Source organism: Artemia sp. Qi Xiang Cuo, chromosome 5 (assembly GCF_049724085.1).
Source record: "Artemia sp. Qi Xiang Cuo chromosome 5, ASM4972408v1, whole genome shotgun sequence".
Taxonomy (NCBI): Eukaryota; Metazoa; Arthropoda; class Branchiopoda; order Anostraca; family Artemiidae; genus Artemia; species Artemia sp. Qi Xiang Cuo.
Genome location: NC_142798.1, coordinates 18416517 through 18440065, shown reverse-complemented (window position 1 = coordinate 18440065; position 23549 = coordinate 18416517). Strand labels below are relative to the sequence as shown.

General features: G+C 36.6%; 1 protein-coding gene across 1 annotated transcript in view; it reads left to right on the top strand.

Moving 5' to 3' along the window:
• Window positions 1-23549, top strand: part of RagA-B (Ras-related GTP binding A/B) — a 56876-nt gene that overhangs the window by 11613 nt on the left and 21714 nt on the right. The window contains exon 2 of the mRNA XM_089089388.1: window positions 20957-21023. Coding sequence (XP_088945514.1) covers window positions 20957-21023 — 67 coding nt within the window. The remainder of the gene's footprint in view (window positions 1-20956; window positions 21024-23549) is intronic.

The window sequence follows — 23549 nt, the reverse complement described above, 5'->3', positions numbered from 1 at the left end:
TTACGCCTGAAAGAACGAGGCTCTTGGACTGGAGTTGTCTGGATGCAATATCTATCGGACCGAGGATCTGCTCATTATTTCAAGAATGAGCAAGAATTTGGCATCAATTGTTGCCAGCAATCCAGAAGCTTCAGAACGGTCCTCTGTTGAATTGGCTTCATCCGAAATAACCCTTAATGTTTCGAGAATAGCACCTAAACGTGTCCAGATCTTCTGAATTGAGCAAAACCAATAGCACCATCGAGTGTCGGCTAGCCGCTCGAGCTCAATCTTTTTTTCTCCGCGTTCTATTTGGGTTCGAAGGAAAAGTTCGTGACGTGGCGCACTTCCGCTGAGAAACACATATAATGCCTGAATGCAAGAAAAGAAGTTTCTAACCTCCGGACAAGAAGCTATTGACTGCACAAGCACAATATTTACGTGATGGGCGTGAAAATGAATATACCTAGCTTGTAGTGCAAATCCTTTAAGAAAAGCCTGAACACCATTACATGTACCGCTCATGACACTCACACCATCATAGCATTCAGCAACACAAGTACTCCAATCCAGCTTGTGCTTTTCAACAAGATCCTTGATTGCATTAGCAAGGGATGCAGCATCTAATTGTTCAAGATGTGTACTTCCGACAGATCTTTCGTTTCATCTGCGCAGATTGCCCAATATTTCTTAATAGAGCATCTTGTTTGTTCTCGCAAGAGGTCAGCCAGTATGCTTATGAGACTATTTTGGTAGTCGGGACTCAAATAGCTTCATACCAACGTTTTAGTTTTTTCTGAAGATCCGGGTTTCCCTCTGTCATAATTTATAGTATTTCTATAAAATTACCTCGATTGTGTGAGTCGTCGTGTTCATCATGAACTCGAAATGGGAGCCCATGGCGTGCTAGGGCACATGCCACTTTCGCCAGTGTGACTAAATACAGATGATTTTCTGCTATGGCTTCCTTCCGATTTGAATAGAGAGTTGTAGCTATGGACTCAGATGTGCCACACTCAATTGCTTTATATTTGGTCCAGCTACGATTTGCTTCGTTATGAGCTTTCTGAAGCCTCATGCTTTCCAATCCTTTCGAATAGCTTTTTCCAGTTATTCATTCCTGTGTCGACAAACACTACATTATCAGAAGTATTTCCATGATTTCTTGTTAAGGAAAAGTGCCGAGAGCAAAAGCAGTAAATGGCGTCTTCTTTAATAGAGTATTCTACCCATGGTTTTTTCTCATAGGCTTTAGCAGAAAAACGGCGACCGTTTGTTTTGGGGTAGTCGGCTAGCTTTGGCTGGTTGGGTGCCTCCCTTTTATGGTGGGAGATGTCAAGATTGCCTCTCAATATTGTGTCCGATGCATCGGCTACACTTCCACCCTAGAAAAAAATCCAGTGCTTTCGCTTTTAAACGTTTTAACTTTATTCAGAGGCCGATAGCTCTGAAAGAGTTGTTCCCTTAAATAGGTGTCTAGGAGACATAAGGAATAATAGACTTTCTTAGTAAATATTTCTAGAATTTCCAACGCTCCGCAGCAAAAAATACTGTTTTCAAGCCATTTATTTCCTTTTATACAGAAACTTTCGCCACTCTAAACCTTTTTTCCGTCTGTACAGTTTTGGTTTTGTTGTAAAACTCTCGTCGTGCTCGCCCCCCCCCCCCCCCTAAAAAAAAGTGATAGTGACGCCCCTGCTCCTAGCTTCTAATTAGCTTTTCTGCTACCGTTTAGTGTTACGTATTGGAATTTTGCCCTTAATAGTTTTCGTTTTTGTTATTTCATGATTAATAACGGGGTGGTCTATTAAATAGGGTGCTTTTTCTCTCATTTATAATAATAGCTTTATTTCCACCAAAATTGACGATAGCATACAAATATCTTTCGATTGATCATTTAATACGCTCTAGCATCTTCTGCATGTTTAAGCGCCTCCAAATGCTCAAATTCTCAGATTTTAGAATTCGGTAAAATAGTATAAGATAGTCAACTGAAATTTAAAAGGGTTAAAACATATATATCGTTTTTTGTCAGTTTAACTACGAGTAGAATTTCGTAAATTAAACGGTAACATAATCCGAATAAGAAACTTAGCAACTCAATACAACAAAGTTCTCGTACTTACCTAGCTTATCAGCAAAATCTAGGAGGGCAAGTCGTAAATTTTGTTTTGGATGAAGCACGCTGACGTGAAGCGAATGCCTCTCAATAACAGCCGATTTAAATTTAAAAAGTAGAATTTTGTCACGAAGCTGCAATTTTTATTTATACTAAAACTGTCAATTCAAATGTATTTTAGCTCTTTTTCATTCCCTTTTTGTGCCATACCCAGTTTCTAGGATGAGAATATAATAAGAGGTATAAATAATGGTGAGCGGCCGCCTAGCAAAAATGGCTGGGCCTTAGGAAAGCATTTACTGCTCTTTCATTCTCTTAAGCTCTTCCAAAACTCTTTGTCATAAATTATGTCTGATAACTCAGGCTGTTGTCCCAGTAGTCATCTCTGACTAGATGACCAGTATTGATTCAGAGTTCAAAGTGTACGCATCTGCTATTAAATTGGATATTTTTAACCAGTACGCTTTTCAGTGAATTCTAATCTCAGTGAAGCTAGTTTAGATTTGGCAATGTTTTCAGGTTTCGTCAAAGGATTATGATTCCGAATGAATTGCCTAGCGTATCTTGACTACCTGAGTTAACAAAAAAAAGGAGTTATTGACTCGTAACAAAAAAAGAAAATAGGCCAAATTACTTGGTTAGATTGCGCAATTAACTTTTCGTGAAAAAATCCAGCTGATTTAAATACGAGGGATTGCTCACTCCATACCACCATTGGTGTTAACACGCTGCATCCTGAGCGTTGATTTGCCTAAATTAGGACCAACTTGATAACTATAGTGCCGGAGCATATGGCTGGCACATTCTAAGGTAGGCCTTTGCAATTTTAGTAGGCATTTAGAAATAGAACTTTGAACTATATATCTATCAATTGAGTGATTCCTTAGTACCTGGAACAGTAAGGAAAGACTCTCTGTGTATCTGACCCAATAAGTGAAACATGGAAACACCTATGCTGCTGGGCATCACTGCTTTTAAGCAAGTTATCAAAATGAACCCAAGCGAGTAAGACCTTTTTATGCTCGGGGAACCTGTTTTGTGGATTAACGAGTTTAGCAGTGGCGAGCGAGAGCATCTTTTTATTAGCAAGGGTCTGACTGCGTTAAATTGATCCGTAACCAAACAGAACATATTTTTTTTTTTTTTTATACGCAATGGGCATAAATATAATAGTTCTTCTAAAATATGGGTATATGCAAGAGATTAATTTGTATTTGTCTCAGGAATCTACAGAATCTAGCAATGAGAGACACGAATTAAAAAGTCAATAAGATAATTTCAGCAAAATCTTGGAGATTGTTACTGCAAATAGCTCTAAATTGGATGTATTAACAACTGGGTTCAGAGGCCTTGAGGATCGTGTTAAAAGCCTAGAAACTACAGTAACTGACTCGATATCGATAGTTTCAGCGCTAGAACCGAAAGTTGCTGCAATTGAGAATGAGAATAAAAATATGACAAATCAAGTGAAAGTCCTCGTTGATGAAAATCAGCTTTTGAGATCCGAGTTGACTAGTATCTCGACACGAATGATGAATTTAGAAAGCAAGCCTTCAGAAAACAATATTTTGATTTGGAATATTAAAGCAAAGGATGAAATTGAAGGTGCTACAATTTTCAAGGAGATTGTTGTGCAGGGTCTGGGTTTAGATGATGTTCCGTCATTTAAGATTTTGGACTTTAAACCAGATAAGAAATTCTTGAAAGTTGACTTATTTTCGAAAAGCTCTAAATTACTACTGCTGAAGAACGCGAGGAAACTGCAAGGAAAGTCTATTTGTGGTTTTCAGAATATTTATATATCAGATGATGCTCCGCAATGTGTTCGAGAAGCACGAAAAAAGCTGATCTTGACTCGCATGAAGCTACGTGAACGCGGCATAGATAGTTGGGTCTCTAAGTCCGTGCCCCCCTGCTTGTTCATAAGGCGTCCAGATGGCTCAGTTACAAAGTACAATGCTGGAGAATTTGTACAGGAGCTTATTAATCCCCAAGATGGTGAAATGGCGACTAGCAGTGAGCGTATCCAAGCTGGTCGGAGAGGCGCTAGAGGTAGTGGAGTGGCGTTCTGAAATGATATTAGATGAAATTTCCCTTAGTCTGTTTGCTAGTGAAATATAATAAGTGAATATTATTTTATGATGAAGTTAATAATCAGGGTCCCTGAAGTTAACATACCAGAGTATTAAAAAGTATGTGTTTTGACAATAAGCATGTTTTCGTTGTATCTTTTCGTTATTTTAGTTTTTTCTATGGTTCTTTTGTTTTTTTTATATTACTTTCGTTCCGTTATATGATTGAATATTTGGGATTTCTGTTGCTGAGTACAAGTTCTGCCCTACAATGTGCGTTGAAATTTGATAATGGTATTAAATAATGAGAGACTGGCGCTGCTTGAGAATAGTCACGTAAAGTTTGCGGATCGAATGAATGAGACGTTAAATCGAGAGTTTGATGGAGATGGGAATAATCAGTTTTGTTTGGAAAATTCTAAGTATGTATTTGCAAGTGATCTTAAGGATTATGTGACGCGGCGGGGGCCACAAACTCTGCATATATTACATCTAAACTGCCGGGGGTTAAATAGTTCTCTACATTATATTTCAGATTTGTGTTCGGATCCGAATTTTGATGTGGTGGCGTTGACTGAGACATGGCTTCGGAACGATAATTCATCTTTGTTAGATATTAATGGTTATGAATTTATTAATAGGAATAGGGAGACTCGACAGCATGGAGGATTAGCAGTTTATATTAAATCAGGTTTTGCAGTTAAGACTAGACAGGATATTTGCATTTATCGCGAAATGATTTTTGAGTCAATGGTGTTGGAAATAAGTAGAAATGGATCCAAGTTTTTGGTTCTTATTTTGTATAAGCCGCCTTCTGCTTCAGAGATAGAGTTTTTAGAGTTATTGGAGCAGCAATTGGAAATGTTGAATGTATCAGGTTGCCCAAGTTTCATAGCGGGTGATTTTAACATAGATATGATGGTACTTAGTAATCGTGCAACTACTAGTTTGTTAAATTTAATGTCTAGTTTCGGATTGTTCCCAGGTATAAATATTTGTACAAGGATTTGTAACACGTCAGCTAGTTTAATTGATAATATATTCACGAACGTGAATTTTTGGAAACCAGGAGTGCTGGTAAATGATGTTTCAGACCACTGTGGAGTGTTTCTTTCTGCTGAAGTGGACCATAATTATACAGCTGGGAGTTTTTGTAGCCCAATTGTACCGACTGTGGACGCGGATTCTCTTGTACGTTTTAAGAATGAATTAGAGTGTATGGATTGGGAGTTTTTGAATGCAATAAGTGATCCGGATCTTAAATTTTGTAAGTGGTATGATCAATTGTGTAGTAGTCTAAGAGAAAATTGCCGGATGCGTAAAAAAAAAACAAGAGTAAATATGATTCTGCAAGAAAACCGTGGATTACCAGTAGTCTTCTTAGATCTATGAAAAGGCGCCATGAATTATATAAAAAGAGTATAATTGAGGCAAGCGTACTAAACCAGCAAATTTATCGTAAGTATAATGTTGCTTTAAATAAATTATTGAGGAAGGCTAGAATTGAGTATTTAGCTAAAGAATTTAAGAAGAGTGAGGGTAACCCGGCAAAGACGTGGAGTCTCCTCAGGCCTCTTATTGGCAAGAGAAGAGTTACGTTGCCAAATCTTCAGTCAGATCAAACTCCAGTTCAACTTTCCAATCAGATGTGTGATTATTTTTCTAGTGTAGGTAATAATGTTGCCGGATCTATTTATTGTGATAGGAGTGATGGTACTTTTGATCAATATCTTCCTCCCAGTTGTGATACTTATATTTTAATGACTAAAGTGACGGAAAGTGAAATAACAGAAGTAATAATGGCTATGAAAAATAAAGCTTCAGGTGTTGATCTAATATCTATAAGAGTGCTAAAGTTTGTTCTTCAATGTGTTATTAAACAACTGGTTTCACTAATAAATGGTTGTTTTAAAAGTGGTGTGTTTCCAAAGTGTTTGAAACGAGCGAAGATTGTTCCAATATTTAAGGGGGGTGATAAAAATGATATAAGTAATTACCGTCCCATTTCGCTGCTACCAGTTATTGCTAGAATTTTCGAGAAGCTAGTGTATATAAGGCTAGAAAAGTATCTTGAAAAGAATTTGTTTTTTTTATCAAAATCAATTTGGTTTCAGAAAAGGTTATTCTAGTGAGCATGCAATGTTGTTTTTGACTACATATGTTAATGATGCATTAGACAATAACCTTAAAGTTGCATCAATTTTTCTGGATATTGCGAAAGCGTTCGACACTGTATCTTATGATATTTTGTTAATGAAGTTAGAAAATTGTGGTATTAGGGGAAATGCTTTGAAGTTGTTAGAATCATTCTTAAATTCAAGGTCAATGTTTGTGGAGGTTAATGATGCACGTTCTGACAGTAGATTTATAAATTGTGGAGTTCCCCAGGGATCACCCCTAGGCCCACTTTTGTTTTCTATTTATATAAATGATTTGTCAAGTGCAGTTGATGGGTTGTATACTATTATTAAACCTCCTCTAGAGGCACTTAAACCTAGTAAAGCCCTAGTTATGTTTGCTGACGACACGAATTTAACCGTATGTGGTAGGACTGAGAATGAATTGATGTCGCAATTACGAGAAGGTTTTAAGAATATAGAAAGGTGGATGAGAAGTAATGGGTTAAAACTTAATTGTAATAAGTCTAGTTTATTGATATATAGCAGATCTCCAAGTTATTACCCATGGGTGAATAATTTAAGTAATGGTACATCAATGATTCCACGAAGGAGGAGTGTTAGATATTTGGGGATTATTATTGATGAAACTTTAAGTTTTGTAGATCATATTGATTGTGTGTCTATGAAACTTGCACGTAATGTTGGAATTATGCGTAAATTGAAAAATTTTCTCCCAACTAGTATATTAAGATTATTGTATTTTTCAATTGTACATCCATATCTATTATATTGTTCTTCAGTATGGTCGTCTACTTTCGGAACGCATCTTCTGCCCCTGCGTGTACTACAAAATTCGGCAATAAGGCTTTTGATTGGTAAGGATAATAGAGGATCATCTGTTCGTAATGAGTTTATGACGCTGAAGATTCTACCGGTATCGGGTCTTTTTAAATTTTATAAAACACAGTTCATGTTTAAGTATCTTTATGGTAGTGTTCCTGTTTGTTTTAAGGGAATGTTTGTGAATGGGGGTGATGTTCATGAGCATGGAACTAGAAATTTGGAAGAATTTCGAAGACCGATTCCGCAAGCGACAAGATCATTTTTTTCTATCCGTCATGCCGGTCCGAGTGCTTGGAATAGTCTACCAGTGGAACTTAAATGTGTGGATGACCTGCTGCTGTTCCGTAGTTTATTGAGATCGTATTGTTTAGTAATTTATTATTTTTAATGAATTGGCTAAAAAGGGGGGGGGGGGTACGTGATTATTGAAAATTGGTTACGTATAGTATGTTATTACTAGTTTTTTAGTTGTAGGGCAGAACTTGTATTTGTATTAATATTAATTGAAAAGAGTTATTATTTTGGATCTTATTTTGTTATTATGATTTTTTATGCGTCTAGAAGGGATTACCCCCGCACAAGCTTGCTTCTGGGGGTATTTTGTTTGTTTGTTTTTTATGTATATAGTAAAATAAATCCCAGTTATAAATTGAAATTGAAATTGAAGTCCTAGCCTGCCCCCCCCCCTCCTTGAATGACACCTCTATATATAAAAGTGTTTGTTATATGCTAGGTTATATTATTCTCCCCGCAAAAATTGCGATTTATAAATTAATACAAAGTTGTAGCACGAAATCAAGATTTTACTTCTGTAGGCTAAGCTTTAGTTCGCATGGAATTTATTGCATGAAGCAAAGGCTATAAGTTTATATTAGTCAGACCATAAATGTGAAAATTACAAGCCTCACTTGGGCCAGCTTCTGTTGCTGCTACACTATCCACCAACTTAGCTTTTTTAGCTGGTTGACTGGATTTAAAAATATCGATTATTTATGTCTGACTATCGCACACTTATTCAACAAATTAATTCACAATGCCACAATGCAATGCTTTTAACAATGCTAGAAAAAACACGAGGCTCCGGGTTACGCGTCATTTCGTATAAGATTTTGTATTCGATAAAATTTGTATTTTTTATTTGGATGAAGGATAAATAAGGGTATAATCTAAAAAATCTGGGGGGGGGCAAAATCAGGTCTGGGGGGGGGGGGGCAAAACGAGGTCTGGGGGGGGACAACTGCCCCCCCTGCCCCATAGCAATTTACGCCCCTGGCTAACATTATAAAAAAGTGGAGTAACAAAAGAAAATAGTAGGAAAAGACATACAAAACAAACACATTCAAAACAATATCAATATAAAGAACTACAAATGCAAATCAGAACAATCACACAAGAGGATGAAAAAAACCCAACTGCTTGTAGGCCTATCTTTTAACTTGGAGTCCAACTTATTATATGATGTCAATATGTCAGTTGCATTAAATATTCAAATAATCTTATGTTTTCTATACCAACAAGGCAGATACAAAAGATATTTACAATAACAGAAGTACAATACTCTAATATTCTGTATGTCACTAGTATTAAAAAATGGGTGCAAACCTGGTAGAAAAAGAATGGAATGGTTGCAATATGTTGAATAGTTTTTAGCCAAGGCCTTTCAAGAATGTTAGACACGATTTGGGACAATGTTAGCATAACCTGCTTTAAGCTTATTCTGAATATCTGCAAGTGCACTAACATGGATAGCTGAAACAGAAGATCAGATACTAATTCTGAGGAACCAGCTTAACTGAAAAAGAACTACAACTCAAATCACTATTTGGGTTTTTAGCATTGAAAACTCACATTTTTCAGCATTAAGCATGAGGCCAATTTTTTTCAAAAGCTTACAAACAAACTGGTTAGACTTAGGGTGAATTTTGAATGGCTAATAAGTAATAAATTATCTGCATAAGCAATATAAGATAAATTAGTTAGACCTGTAAAACATAACAGAAAAATATGAGAAAGCACAAGGTATAGAGAAGCATTAAAAAGGTATGGTGCCCGACCCCCCCCCCCCCCTGCCTAAGTCCAGACGAAATAGGAAAAAAGACCTCTCCTGACCAAAGTCAAACATATGAATTTGCATACCAAAAATGAAGGACACATAATAGATGAATTCACTCCAAGCTGGGTAAGAGAATATCATAGTTGGCTGTGACAAACCAAGTCAAAAGCTTTTGAAATATCTAGCGCACATAAATGGATTTCAGATCCATCTTTTTGTGCTTGAATTAATAAAGAAGTAAGAAATTGATGCACATTTTGGCATCCTATATTTGGTTTAAACCCAATTTGATTGGACACATAATCAACTTTTGGAAGAATCTCAGGAAGTAAGACATATTCAAAAACTTTGCTCAGCAAACAGGCTATCGTAATATGTCTATAGATGCGCATTTAGTCGGGTCTTTCCCATGTTTAAGAAATGAAGTGACAGTCCCACACAAAAAAAGCATCAGGCACCAAAGATGTACATAAACAAATTTGAAATAATGACTGAAAATGGTAAATCAATTCTTTCAAATCAATATGAAGGTGAAAAGCACTAATGCCATCAATATCACACGATTTAGATTTTAAATTCTTAACACAACAAATCACATGGTCAGCAGAAATGGGAGGCACATGGTCTTGGTAAATTCTCACAGGTAATACATAAGAACAGAGGCTAGCAAACTGAGAGTGAACCGCATTATTTGTAATATTAAAAATCTTATTATAATGATTAATCCAAGAGGCATTAGGGATCCGATCAGCATTAGGAAGTGAATCAAATTTCTTAATATTAATCACTTGTTTCCATTGACTAGAGGTCTTCAGAAATTCCACACCATTGTACCTTACTTTACGAAGATAACATTTAAATTCCAACTTCGTTTTCTGTTTAATGTCAAAACGGTGACCCCTTAAAGGGTGGCCACAGGCTACTCAAATTCTAAGCCACAATTTTGCACGATTTTTCACAACTTCTAAATCATGGTCAGATTTCCGTATTGAAACTCTAGTTTTAAGCTTAAAACGACAAAGCAGAACAGCCACTTCTCCGGCTTTTTTCAGGCAGAATGCAATCTGGCTGTAATACATTTTGAGCTGAACTCGAGCATGTGGGGATATAACACTGTTACAGAGTAAATTAAATGGAACTTTAATCGTAGACAAAAGAAGAGCAAGGGTTGATAGATATAGACGCCAATCCACTTTATTCCAGACTTTTTTGGCTATCCACTTTTGGTAATTAGTACATAAGGTCTGTTCAGCCCGAGTTGTATTGATGGTGATAGTGCCTAAAAGGGGCAGATGGTCATAATCACGTTCATCCTGGTCAATGTGAATATTGCTAATAGAAACACCAGAAGAAACAACACAGTGATCAATATCAGTCAATGAACCGCTATTACGTATGTATGAATGGGAGAAATCCCATAGCCACTAGGTAGCAAATCCAAAAATAAATCAGTCCGTGTTGAGGTAGAGTTTATGTCGCAGTTCATATCGCTTAACAGGGTCCAAATTACTCTCAACACTAACAAGAAGGGTCTTTAGTGATGCACATGCTTTAGTATACTTTGTTAGAGAGGAAAAAGATCTTTGGTCGCAAGGGAGGTATACCTTAACGAGAACTAGGCTAGCAAAACGGATTGCAATGAAATAATCACATTCACGGTAACGCACATGGGATAGTGGGACTAGTTTCTGTTTTGATAAACAGGCCAGCCCGCCTGAAGGTTGTTCGAAATTTTTTTGGGCACTTCTAGCGAACATCAAGTGTTCTTTACTCCTGCGAAGGGAATTCAAACTCACCAAGAGCAAGAGGGGTTCTTATAGAAACAAAATGTCGAAATTAGATAGTTTCTGGTTCAAAGAATCATCCTTATCCTTTGTTCCTTTAATGTTGAATGAACATATAGAAAATTCGATTTTAATAGTCATTTATGTAGCTGACTAGAACGCTTAGCTACTGCATTGAGAAGGATTCGGCATTTTAGAGAAAATGAAACATGATTGCCATGACAATTAGCAGATTTAGGGGTAGCTTGGTACTGGGAATTGCGTGACGATTCATGCTCTTCTGCACAGCGGGAGCAACGTTTAGGGTTATTACAAGTGGCCTTCAGACGATTAGGCGACTGGCAATTATAACAGCACCTCAGTGGACGCTGGAACTCATGAACACGGAAAATCTCATAAACCAACTTTCACACCAAGCTTCAGTGCATTAGCAAGAGCAATTGCATTTTCGAAAAACACTTTAGCAGCAAAGGAATTTCCAATTCGTTTTGCATCCTTAATATTGCTGCAGCCAATTAGCATGTCCACGTCAAAGGCATTTGATAAGCCTTTCATAATACTGATATTATTTGTTTCATTTACTTTGACGTCACAGTTGCTCATTACAGAGGGAACAGAATTGCAAGTCCTTAGCAGCAGCCTGATCAATCCGCACCACCAATTTATCGCTGGAGGGCTTTATGCTATGAATACATTCATGACCAGGTATTAGGTCAATCGCTTCACGGTGTTTTGCCGCATTATTAAGGTGAGATGGAACTTTTGAAATGACAATAATGGCATGCTTGTCAATGATTGGTTGGGGCCTGGGGTCACTAAGAGGAGGGAAATTTAGATCATAAGACACAATTTTCTCACGGATTTGCTTGAGTTTGGAGTCAATGTTAAGAAGCCTTGATGCGAGGCTTGACTATGTAATGGCTGGAATGACAGGAACCTCGGTAGGCAAAATAATCACATAAGTAGGCAAAATAAAATCATCAGACTCACATTTCTGAAACGTCTCAATTATATCCTTTATGTGACGGTAATTAGCTAGATCACCTTGCCGTCAAGGCACACGTTCGCCCACGAACACTCGAGACCATACGTCAGTTTTAGCTATCATAATAGACTTATCATCAAAAAAGTCAGCTGCATTTTTGGCAATAATTCCATTGTCCCCTCCTTCATGAAAATTTGACTGCACGAAGTTTAGCAGCGCAGAATGCACAAGCTCCATCATAAACATGAATATATTGAATATATACCACATTCATCCATGTAAGTAATAAATAAGTTCAAGTCTAAACTAGTTAGATTTGATTAGCACCCATCTCTATTCAATAATTGGACAAATATTCACATACAATTTACTGTCCCAAGAGAATTTAAAATAGCCAGCAAAACGGTAATCCGCTTATAAAAATAAATCCAAAATGAAAGTCCACAGGGAAATTTCACAGCCTTAGCAAGGTTATATATATAAAAAAAACTATGGTGTTAACACAATGAAGTCTGAATACCAGCTAGTGTGTTATCCCACACTAGCTCTTACATTTGCAAATTGGAAATCTAACATAAAAGTCATTGGACTCCTTGCATAATTCATTAAGCATTTCAAAGTGTTGTTACCTAAAAACTACCTTAGATTACACATGCCAGTGACAGAATGATCCTATAGTTGCTGGTCAGTAAGATACTATCTTGGCAGGTGAGTCCAAAACTGTTGACCAGAGCCAGTTACTCCACTTTTGCAAACTGGTCATTTGAATGAATCAATGGTAACAGAAGAACCTTTATCTGGTCTAAAAAGCTCCACAAATTCACCACTTGGTGAATTTGGGTACTAACATATTACATCACTAGCAGAAGTGGCAGTATGGCACCTGTGCCAATAGAAAACAATCTTGCTTTTCACATAGCTGTTCCTCTGTTTTGGTGGCACCCAGGGTCCCACTAATTACAGCCCTCCCCCCCCCTTTCTCAAATGTAAGCAAAAAAGCCAAATCAAAGTAAAAAATTTGCTCAAAGTATCCAGATTAAAATCTGCAGTGCCTCCCAGTTGCAGCACCCCAGGGCAGCTGACCCCTCCTCTTATGAACAGCTCTACATGTAGTTATCTTTTGGATTCCTTGTTACCTTATTGTTTGCTGATTTGATGTTGTTTTTTGACCTATGATAATTTAGTTTTTAATTTGTAGTAAATTTTGGAATTTACAAATTTGTAGCTACCTACAATTTGCAAAGGATAAAGCCATTGTATGCTGTAGTACTAAAAAATTGTCCACAAAACATCAGGAATGCTCATGACCGTAAACAGTTTATTGCCAGCATATGCAAAGAGGCTTCAAATGATAAACCAGATCTTAAATGATTGAAGAATGACTGGAAAATTATTGTGCACTCCAAATCAGCAGTTAACAAATAGTTGAGAGTGTGAAAGCTGCTCAGCCATCTATAACTGCTTCTATGAAAGAACAAGTCTTTGCAGCCTTTGTTTAGCAAGTCCCCCAATCCTTAGACAGTTCTGACCTTATGCAACTAATCCCCAAAAGCACAAAGATAAGCCAGTGTGGTGCTTCTTGCACCTTTAAAGTGCAGTTCAACACTTGTAGTGACCTTGACTTTTTCCTAAAAGAATCAGTGTGCATCGGTTATAAACTTCTACCTCTTCAGGAGTTTCTCTTCCTTCCCTGTTGATGCTTTAAATGTCACAAGGTAGGTCACACAGCAATGAATTGCCAATCAGGTGCTATTTAAGGTCAATGTGGTTCTACCAATCATGTATCTAATCGTTTAAACGTGTGCACTGCTAATATGTTCTTTGTGTTATGCAAGGCTGCTGACCACACCTATTACTGCGGGAAATGTCCAAATAACCGTCCAGACAAGATTCAGCTTAATATACGTGGCCAAAGTGCCAACAGTCAGTCATAATATCGATATGAGGTGCTTACCTCTAAATATTAAAGATGGGTCTATCCAAAATCTTCAGTTCTTGATTAGCTTGTGTCAAAACATGATGTGATTTGCTTAAAATAGCATCCTTAAAGTCAGTTCAGCGCTAGTCTTTTGGATGCTAGAGATAAATTTTACTTGCTATACATCTCCTGCAAAGCAAAAAAGAGCTGGTGGTAGACTGTTGGGCAGTCTTGTGACTTACATGAATTCCACTTTACATTTGCTGCTTGTAGAATCCTGTGATTACTTTCTTGCTGTTAAAGTTGATAATATTTTCATCTATAATGTTTATTTGCCAACTGATTACCATAATGATAACTCTAAACACCTTTTTGCTTTTGCCTCTGAAAACTTATGTAGTAGCATTTCAAGTATTATTTCTAGTAATTCTGCATGTCTAATTGTTGGAGATTTTAATTGTAACCAAACTGCTCCATCTGCCTTCTCTTCTCTGATTGGTGAAATATTTGATAATCATTTTTATGTTGTTGATAAAGATCAAGACTTCACATACATTCACTATTGCTCATCCACATCCAACATAGAACACGTTATTGCTTCTCCCTCCTTAGGTGTCTCTCAACCAAAGGTTCTTTGTGATTGCTTAATATCTAATCACCTGCCTGTATCATTTTCTTTCTCACCTAATCAAATTTCTCAGATACAAATCAAACTTCTCAAATCCATTGTATATACGTAATTGGGCATTAATCAACCCAGAACTATATTTGGATAGTGTTTATACAGTCCTTTCTAAGATTAAGTTATTGTTAGTCCTGCTAATCAAGCATTCACAGCTGCCCACTGAGGAAAAACGTATTCTCTTTGATATTTATTGTGCAGAGATATGCCATGCTTTACAATCTGCAGAATCTTGTGCTGTTCCATTGAAGCATTGCCATCCAAGAACAGTTCCCAAGTTACATGAAAATCAAAGTCTTTCCCAGTCCTTGGATTCAGCAAAGTTTTGGCTACATCTATGGATTGAATACGGATTCAAAACCCCCATAAGAAAATCACAGAACTCTCAGCACAAAAATCAAAGATAACCCTCATTTCCTTTAGTCAATACTCTGTTCAAGGATCCCCAAAACTTCCCTTTCTGCTGCTGATGTTGATGAGGCTGAATCCTCTCCACCAGACCCCCAACTTGAACACAAATATTCTGAAGAGCCTGACCAATTTTTGTATGCATTCTGTGGCTCTGATTTTATAGTGTCTGTTATGTCCGTGGCTGATGCTATGATGCACCTTAAGCCAAAAATGTCACAAGGCATAGTTGGAATTCACACTCTACATATCGAAAATGGGGGTCCTTTGCTTTTAGAACATCTCACGTTATTGCTGCAAATGATTTTTACACAAGGTTTTGTTCTGTCAACATTCTACATAGGAGATCTTTCTCCTATTCCAAAAAGCGAAAATCCTCCAATCAATGCTCATCTTTCAGGCCCATAGTTGTTTCAACCAGTTTATGCAAGCCTTATGAACTACTGTTTATAAAGAGCTTGAAGAAAAATGTTACACGCCTCCACATCAATTTGGCTTTCAACATGGCATTTGATGTGCAGACGCCCTTGCAGTTCTTGCTAATGCTCTGCTTGATGCTTTTTGTACAGGTAGTTCACTCGTCTTGACAACTCATGATGTTTGCCATGCCTTTGACTCCCTGATCCACCCCCTTATACTTTTAAGGGCTGATAAAAGAGGAGTAAATCTGGCTATCATTAGATCCCAAAGGCATATGTATGCTAAGCTACGAGTCTGTCTTAAAATCCCTCTTAAGCAAGATGAAAATGCAAGGCCACTGGATAGAATTTTACCAGTTAAGAGAGGAGCCAGGCAAGGTGCGATTACCTCACCTTGTTATTTCAATAATTATGTCCTCAAAGCTTAGGAGCAGTGTGAGACGTCTTGCATTCTCTCTGGCCTCAATATCTCCTTAGTAACTTATGCTGATGACATTTATAGTATTAGACGAATTTCTGGCCAAATTTCTGAAACTTTCCAAAAACATCAACTAGAATATTTAAAGTCTGGTCTTGAATTTATCGCTGCAAAGTCTGACATAGTGCTTTTTAAATGGAAATGCCAACTTCCTCATGAAATTGTACTTGAGAATCCAAAAATCTGCCCGTCTGACCAAATCGTTTATCTTGGTATTCCCATTGAAATCCAGCTTGCTATGCTTCCTTAGTCTCTGCTAAGCTTCTTTTCAATTGCCAATATCTCGCAACGCTGTACAACCCTGTTGCTCTCTCCCACATCCTCTACATTGCACCCTTCTGGAAGATTCTTATACATGTTGATGAATTGAAAATCTGCTCCCCTTTTTTCCATTTTGCAAAATACCAACTTGGACACGCAATTCAAAACTCATCAACAGTCTTCACATAGCAGATCATACTATAACTGTTGCTAAACGTATGGAGAAACACAACCACAAGATTTCAAGACATGCTTGGAGCCAACTTCTTCAACTATTATTACCTTGTCATAGATGTATAGTGATATTTTGCGTTTTTTCTTTTGTTTCTTTTTTCTTAGTAGTGCGCCATCATTTTCTTTTTGTACCAAGACGGGTTTTCAATAAACAATAATAATAATATATATATATATATATATATATATATATATATATATATATATATATATATATATATATATATATATATATATATATATATATATATATATATATATATATATATATATATATATATATATATATATATATATATATATATATATATATATATATATATATATATATATATATATATATATATATATATATATTAAGGTCAAGGTGCATGTATACTGTAATGCGCATTTACTAGTATGTCTTGGGAAGGACTGTGCTCAGTTTCAGCTATGTAGCTAACCTGTATGGTTCTGTTCTGTGGTTTCGAAATGTTTAAGGCTATCAAATTGCCTGCCACATGAGAGGTTTGCTCAGTGATACTATTATAATAATAATAATAATATAATGCGAAAACATGCTTGTGCCTCTATTTACAAAAATTTAAATAATCAAATGCTTTTTCACTATAATAATTGTCAACTTTGTTGTTAAATGCATTGACTGAATCTGAGTTGACAGTGTCTGATGGTAGTGCGTTCCATTCGGAGACACTGCGGTTGCTGAATGCCCATCTACCAACATCTCTTCTGAAACGTTCTTTGATTAGCTTAAACTCGTGACCTCTCAGGTTATTATTCTTGAATGTTATTATCTCTTCTAGAGGGATGTTGTAGTAGTATCTATTGCATCTTTTATATACTTCAATAAGATCTCTCAAAAATCGGTATGAGAGACTTGAGAGCGATAATTTTTTCAAATGGTCTTGATATGATAAGTCTCTAAATGACGGAACAAATTTAGTAGCCCTCCTTTGGATTTTTTCTACTGCATTGCTTTCTTTTTGAAAAAATGGTGTGGTTTTTGTATGGCTGTATTCGATCATTCGTCTCACTAACGATTTGAAGAGTGTAGAAAACAGTGTTGAGTCAGTAAGAGAGAAATTTCTTCGAATAATTCCCAAGACTTGTGCTGACCTATAGATGATTGACTCGTAGTGCTTGGTAAAAGTCATGTCACTGTATATTGTCACTCCCAAGTCTTGCTCTTCTTCTTGTATAGATATCTGTTATCCTTCAAAGCAGTAGTGCCGAGAAATGTGTTTTGGGCCTAGCCGAACATGACACCTTTTTTCTGTATTTACTTCAATGCTCCATTTTTTCATCCATTGTGCTATTTTGTTTGAGTCTTGCTGGAGTATTTCTGTATCTTCAAAGCTTGTTATTGCACGAAAGATTTTCGTGTCGCCTGCATAAAGCAGTATCACAGAATCAATGTTATTTGGGAGATCACTTATGTAAATATTGGATAGTAAAGGCCCCAGAACACTACCTTGAACTACTCTGCTCGTGACTTTTGTCTCATTGCTGCTTAGACATCCCTCCAGTCTCACTCGCTGAGATCTTCCTTTCAGAAAGTTGAGAACCCACTTTAGAATAGTATCGCCAACACCGATAGACTGTAGTTTTCGAAGAAGTTGACTTTGTGAGACTTCATTTCTGAGAGGCTTTTCTGAGGTCTAAGTATAAAATTTCTTCCTGCATCCCACTATCGATATATTTTCTCAAGGCGTTTGTAGCGACAAGTAGCTGGCTTTCTGCTGGTCTTTTCTTGAGCAATCCAAACTGTGCGGGTGAAATGAGGCTTCTTTCTAGTAGGTACTGTAATATACCATCGTGGAGTAAAGATTCTAGTATTTTGCCTGTGATACAGGTTAAACTGATAGGTCTGTAGTTACTTGGATCTGATTTGCTTCCTTTTCTGAAGAGGGGTATCATTATTGCTTGCTTCCATGTATCAGGCAGGTTCCCTGTTTGTAGTGACTTTACAAAAATGTAGTGCAATGGCGCTGCAACTTCCTGTGCCAGCTCTTTGAGTACTCTGGGGTGTAGGCCATCTGGACCTTCTAATTTGTAAGGGTTTAAATTTTTTTTTTTTTTTTGTAGACCATTTGTATTTTCAGTTCTATTTCTTCAAATTTGTCTGTGACTAGTGGCTGTAATTCTTATTTACTTTCATATTTTTCACTCTCTGTTGTGAAAGATGTGGAAAACTGCTGATTTAGTAGGTTGGCTTTAGCTATTTGGTCACTGATTGTTAAATTTGTTGCTGAGTTTCTAAGATTGGGAATAACCGGCTGTTCTTTTCGTTTCGAATTCACGAAGTTCCAAAACGCCTTGGGGTTGATCTTTGAGTTTTCGGCTACTTTCCTCTCCTTTTCCTACAGTCCTGATCTTGTGCTGAGTAATTACCATCTGTTCAGATGATAATCAGAGCTGGTGGCAAGTCTTTATGAAGAGAGTATTTTAAAATTGGCTGAGAGGTATGATAAGTGTTGAAACAAACTTGGCAACTATGTCAAATATAGAGTAAAGTTTGTACTTTCTGAAAATAAATTTACTTTTTTGAAATAACCTGTTGTTGTGTACTTATGTTCAAATAGACCTTATTTTAAAAACATCCCTGTGGATGCTGAAAAACATGTGGAAAACAGGACGCTGATACTGCTTGTCATGCCCTATCAACTTGCATACTCTATCCAAAATTGGCATTTTGTGGTGGTGTCTACTTTAAACCAGAGAAGAATGATCTCTAGATCATACATATGTATGGTCACTGTTACCACGTGATATTAAATTGTATCTACCCAGCATTCTTCTAGTCAGAAGGTCTGTCACTGGGCTGTAAACACAGTGACAACCCTCTTTTTTTTATTTGTGTAAAGTGTTTAAATAGTTGCCAACTCAACAACAAAACTAAACAGATCCAACATAGGAACTTGTTTTGCTCCAAAGCGCAAATTATGGTAATATACCAGCGTAGGTAATTTTAATTTCTCAAGCTGGGAGGGGTAAGAGAAGTTGCAAGAATCTTTTATGCATTTTGTTGTATGGCTCTTAACTGATTCTAGGGTTGTTTCGTCAGATTTTTCAATTTTCTTGGCAATACACATATCAAACTCTGGTTCTGGCCAAATTAATTATTTAAAAAGCTTGATAGCAACTGAGCAGAAACATCAACTGAAAGCTCTTTTAATTTTACCAAAAGTTTCACTAGTCTTTGCAACTGTAGTCTGAGCATATAGGTAATTTTTGCACAAACATTTCAGTCAATCTTTTTTTTGGTGATTTTGTTTTTGCAAAATTATGAAGGCAGCAAAGTTCTAAATTTTTATCACTTTTCAGCTGAAGATTTTACAAATGAACATTAGATTGTCTTTTTTCATAAGTCTATTTGTTAAAAAAAAAAAATTTCGTAAGCAAATATCTTTTAAAAAAAAGAATATTGTGCAATGAAGACACCAAATCTAATTCTGGTTTAATTATTTATTGATTTCCTCCATAACCATTCAGCATTTTTTGGTAGAAAATATGACCAACAAACATTTGGAAAGGAGAAACAAAGGCCAAGAGGGGGGAGGAGTAAGTGAGGGTCTGTAGAGCACAACTGTTTCCTGACTCCTTGTGATTTATGCTTTTGTTGTTTCTTTCAGACTGTCGTTTGCCTTTTATGATGCTTTTTCTTTATTTTTTTATTTTATTATTGAGAAATTTCCAGGAGAAGTTTTTTTTGTTGCTTTGTATTTTTTTATTAAAAAAATACCAAGTTACTGTGGAGGTCTGTTTTGGTTTAAAATATTTTATTGATGCTTATGTATTTAAAAAAACTGACTGTATTTAAGGGGATGCTGGGACCCAATTGACACTGCAGTGATTACCATATTTGAAAGATTATTCCTAGTTTTAAGAAATTAGAGGTGAGCAATATCATTTGTGTCTTGAAGGTTTGGTATCCCATTCCTTGTTTAGTCTCCTTTTGAAAGCTCCAGCCGAGGAGCTCTGACTGAATACCTTCCAGGCCAGGGGTTTTCTGAGTCTTCAGGGATTTTATGGCAGAGGATACTTTGTCTCTTAGTGGAGGAGGGCTTGGGTCAGTTGGGTGCTGTGGTAGTGGGAAAGACTATAGAATACTGGGGTTAGGTGTTATTGTGAGGATTTGTGTGGACTTTCTTGCAAATAAAGGAGTTTTCACCTTTCTGGAATGTTTCTTCACATTGGTGGCAGTTTTCCATGATGTACTGTTTCAGTCCTTTTGATTTCATCAGCCTCTTGTATTTGTTGTTACTTTGTCTTTCACCTTTGTTAGCATGAGCAGACTTCTATCCACAAAGATCCAAGATTTTGGGGGTGTTGCATGGCTTATCCAAGCGAATTTGAATTTTCAGGATTCCCCTACCCATTTCTCTGATGACAGTTGCACTTTTGTCAACCAATTGGCTGTTTGTCATTTTCTGATGAGCCATTTCTCTGATGACAGCTACGCTTTTTTCAACTAATTGGCTGTTTGTCATTTCTTGTAGGAGCTCAATAGTGCTGTTTTAAACATAGGATAGCTCAAACTTAGAAATTTCAATAACTCAAACTTGAATTCATTAATTTCACAAAAACAATTTTTTTTTTAGTTGATGTTGAACACTCTCATGTCAGATTCCTTGGAAATTTGGTATTAAACCTTTGGGATTGTGGAGGGTAAGTGTGTATTTTAAGTCAATTATGGATTGAAAATATAGTGTTAAGCTCTTAAATTCAGTACCTCGTTTTCAAGCAATCTGAGGTCAGCTTGCTAATGTAACAATGTCATAAGGTAGGCTGCATAAACTTATGACATATCATTTTATTTTATAATTCCAATATAAAATATTGCCAACTAAACAATCAATAATCAGACAAATTGTAATATAAAGCCTAGGGGAGAGAGGGGCGATACCGCACGGGGGCGACTCCGTACGTTTGATCTGTTGTCCTAAGTTTTTGAGCTAATCCTTGCAAAAAATTCCCGCTAGATGCCCTTCATGTAACGCTCATTTGGCGCAAGTTTTAAATTTTGGAGAAAAGAGACAACCGAGAAAAGAGGTAAGGAAGTTTTTATATGCTTGCTGGAAATCCTGACACATGTAGAATATGTCAAATATTTTCTAAGTTTTCGTAGCTCTTGCGCTGTGAGTTAGAAGGATCAGACAAGGTATAACCTTGCTATTTGCACGGTAATTATCATCAGTAAATATCAGGCCGTTATCTACGAAAAAAATATATTTCAAAATGGCACCAACATGGGGTAACTCCGGACAGTTTTGTGGGGGTGATTCTGGACATTTTTTGTGGTGTCCGGTTTCGCCCTGTACTGACGGAAGTCTTTCATAGGTTGGAAAATGGAACTATGTGTAGCTGGAAGCAGAATATTGGTAAAATTGACTATATTCCTGTCGTCCTATAGAGAAACTGAAGTGATTTGTTTTGACTATCAAACTTTGTTTTCAACATTTACACTTAGACAAAAGTTATCCCTTGTCTTACAGCCTAGCCTATTTAAACACAACTACTCTGTGTAACAATCTTTGTCCTGAATCAAAGTTGTCCAAGATTAAGTCTGCCTATTATTTAGATACTTTGTTCCAACTTTAAGATCCTATGTTCAAGATTGGACAGCATTTTCTATGATTTGGCTAAGCTTAGCCTTTAATTTCTATCCGAAATTAAGGTGTACTTTTGACTGTCTATTCGTTTGAAATAGTCCCGGCATATCACTGTCTATGGAAAAAATATTCAAGCTAATCTTAATAGAATATTCTTCAATACTTTCTAACTGGTGTAACAAAAACCTTACCCCCCCCCCACCCCTCCTTGTTTAAAATACATACTCTAAATTGTATACATTCAATGGATTATTGTCTTATATATTATAATGTTTAGTTTTATATTGCATATGATTTGAACTTATAATTAGACAGTGATCATTCAAAAGGAGTCATGTGAGATTTATATAAGCTTAGATTTACAGTACATCTTCACAGCTATGCAGATCAGTTCAATTCATTTTCACCCATCATATTTAAAAAAAATACTTATTATTAAATGATTTACTATTATGTTGAACAATAAACATTTATTCAATGCCTACTTATAAAAGAAAGATAAATAGTAACGTCTAAGGCTATATCCAAGGGGGTAGAGGGTTTGAAACCCCCCGAAATGTTTGTCCGACTTGTAGAAACGTAAGAAAAATTAACATAAACAAATGATTGATGTGGTTTTTAAAGTTTTTTTGTTTAATGTTTTGTATTATAATGTAAAACTAAACATTACGCTGCCTGCATGCATCTTTCCATTCTATGCCTCAAAGCACACCTCAAAGCATGGCGTAACCTGTGTTAATTTCCATGTTGTTCTCTTGAGGTTCTGACAATTATAATTTTCTTTTACAGATGGTTTGCACCTACATTCCAAAGGGGAGTGGTCCTCCTGATCCAGAATTAATCAGGCGTGCTGTTATTCAATTTTATACATGGGAAGTTGTCTTTCCGAGCAACCGCAGAAGAATTTTCCCTGAAGAAGAGTACCCTTGTGGATGTCGTGAAATGATACAAGGCAAAAATGCAAATTCTCGAGCAGAGTGGTGCTAGTGGTAGCAATTTTAACAATGACATTGTTCAGGAGAGCACCTAAGTTTGTTTTTACTTCCAAACAAGAGAAAGAGATTGCTGCATACCTCGAAAAATGCTCACTACTTAACCATGGGCTGACTCCCTATGCAACAAGAAAGTTAGCCTACCAATGGGCAATAACATTGAAGATAAAATTCCCATCAAGCTGGAAATTGAATGAGAGAGCAGGAGTGGATTGGCTAAGAGGTTTCATCAAGCGGAACACCAGTTTGTCCATCAGAAAACCCGAAAATACAAGCCGGGCTCGTGCTGCCGGCTTTAATGCTGTTGTAATTGTTGCCTTCTTTAGAAATCTTCAGGAGTTATATTGCAGGTATCATTTTCCTCCTGGTCGAATTTGGAACTGTGATGAAACAGGAGTACCCACAGTTGTTCAGGCATCAAAGGTGATTGATAAAAGGGAAACGATATAGGAGACACAGACTGTGTCAACAGAAAGAGGGGAAAATACCATACTGCTATGCTTTATATCTGCAATTGGTCAGACAACTTTACCGGTGTTTGTTTTTTCAAGAGTCAAAGCTCCAGAGAGAATGTATTGAGATGGACCACC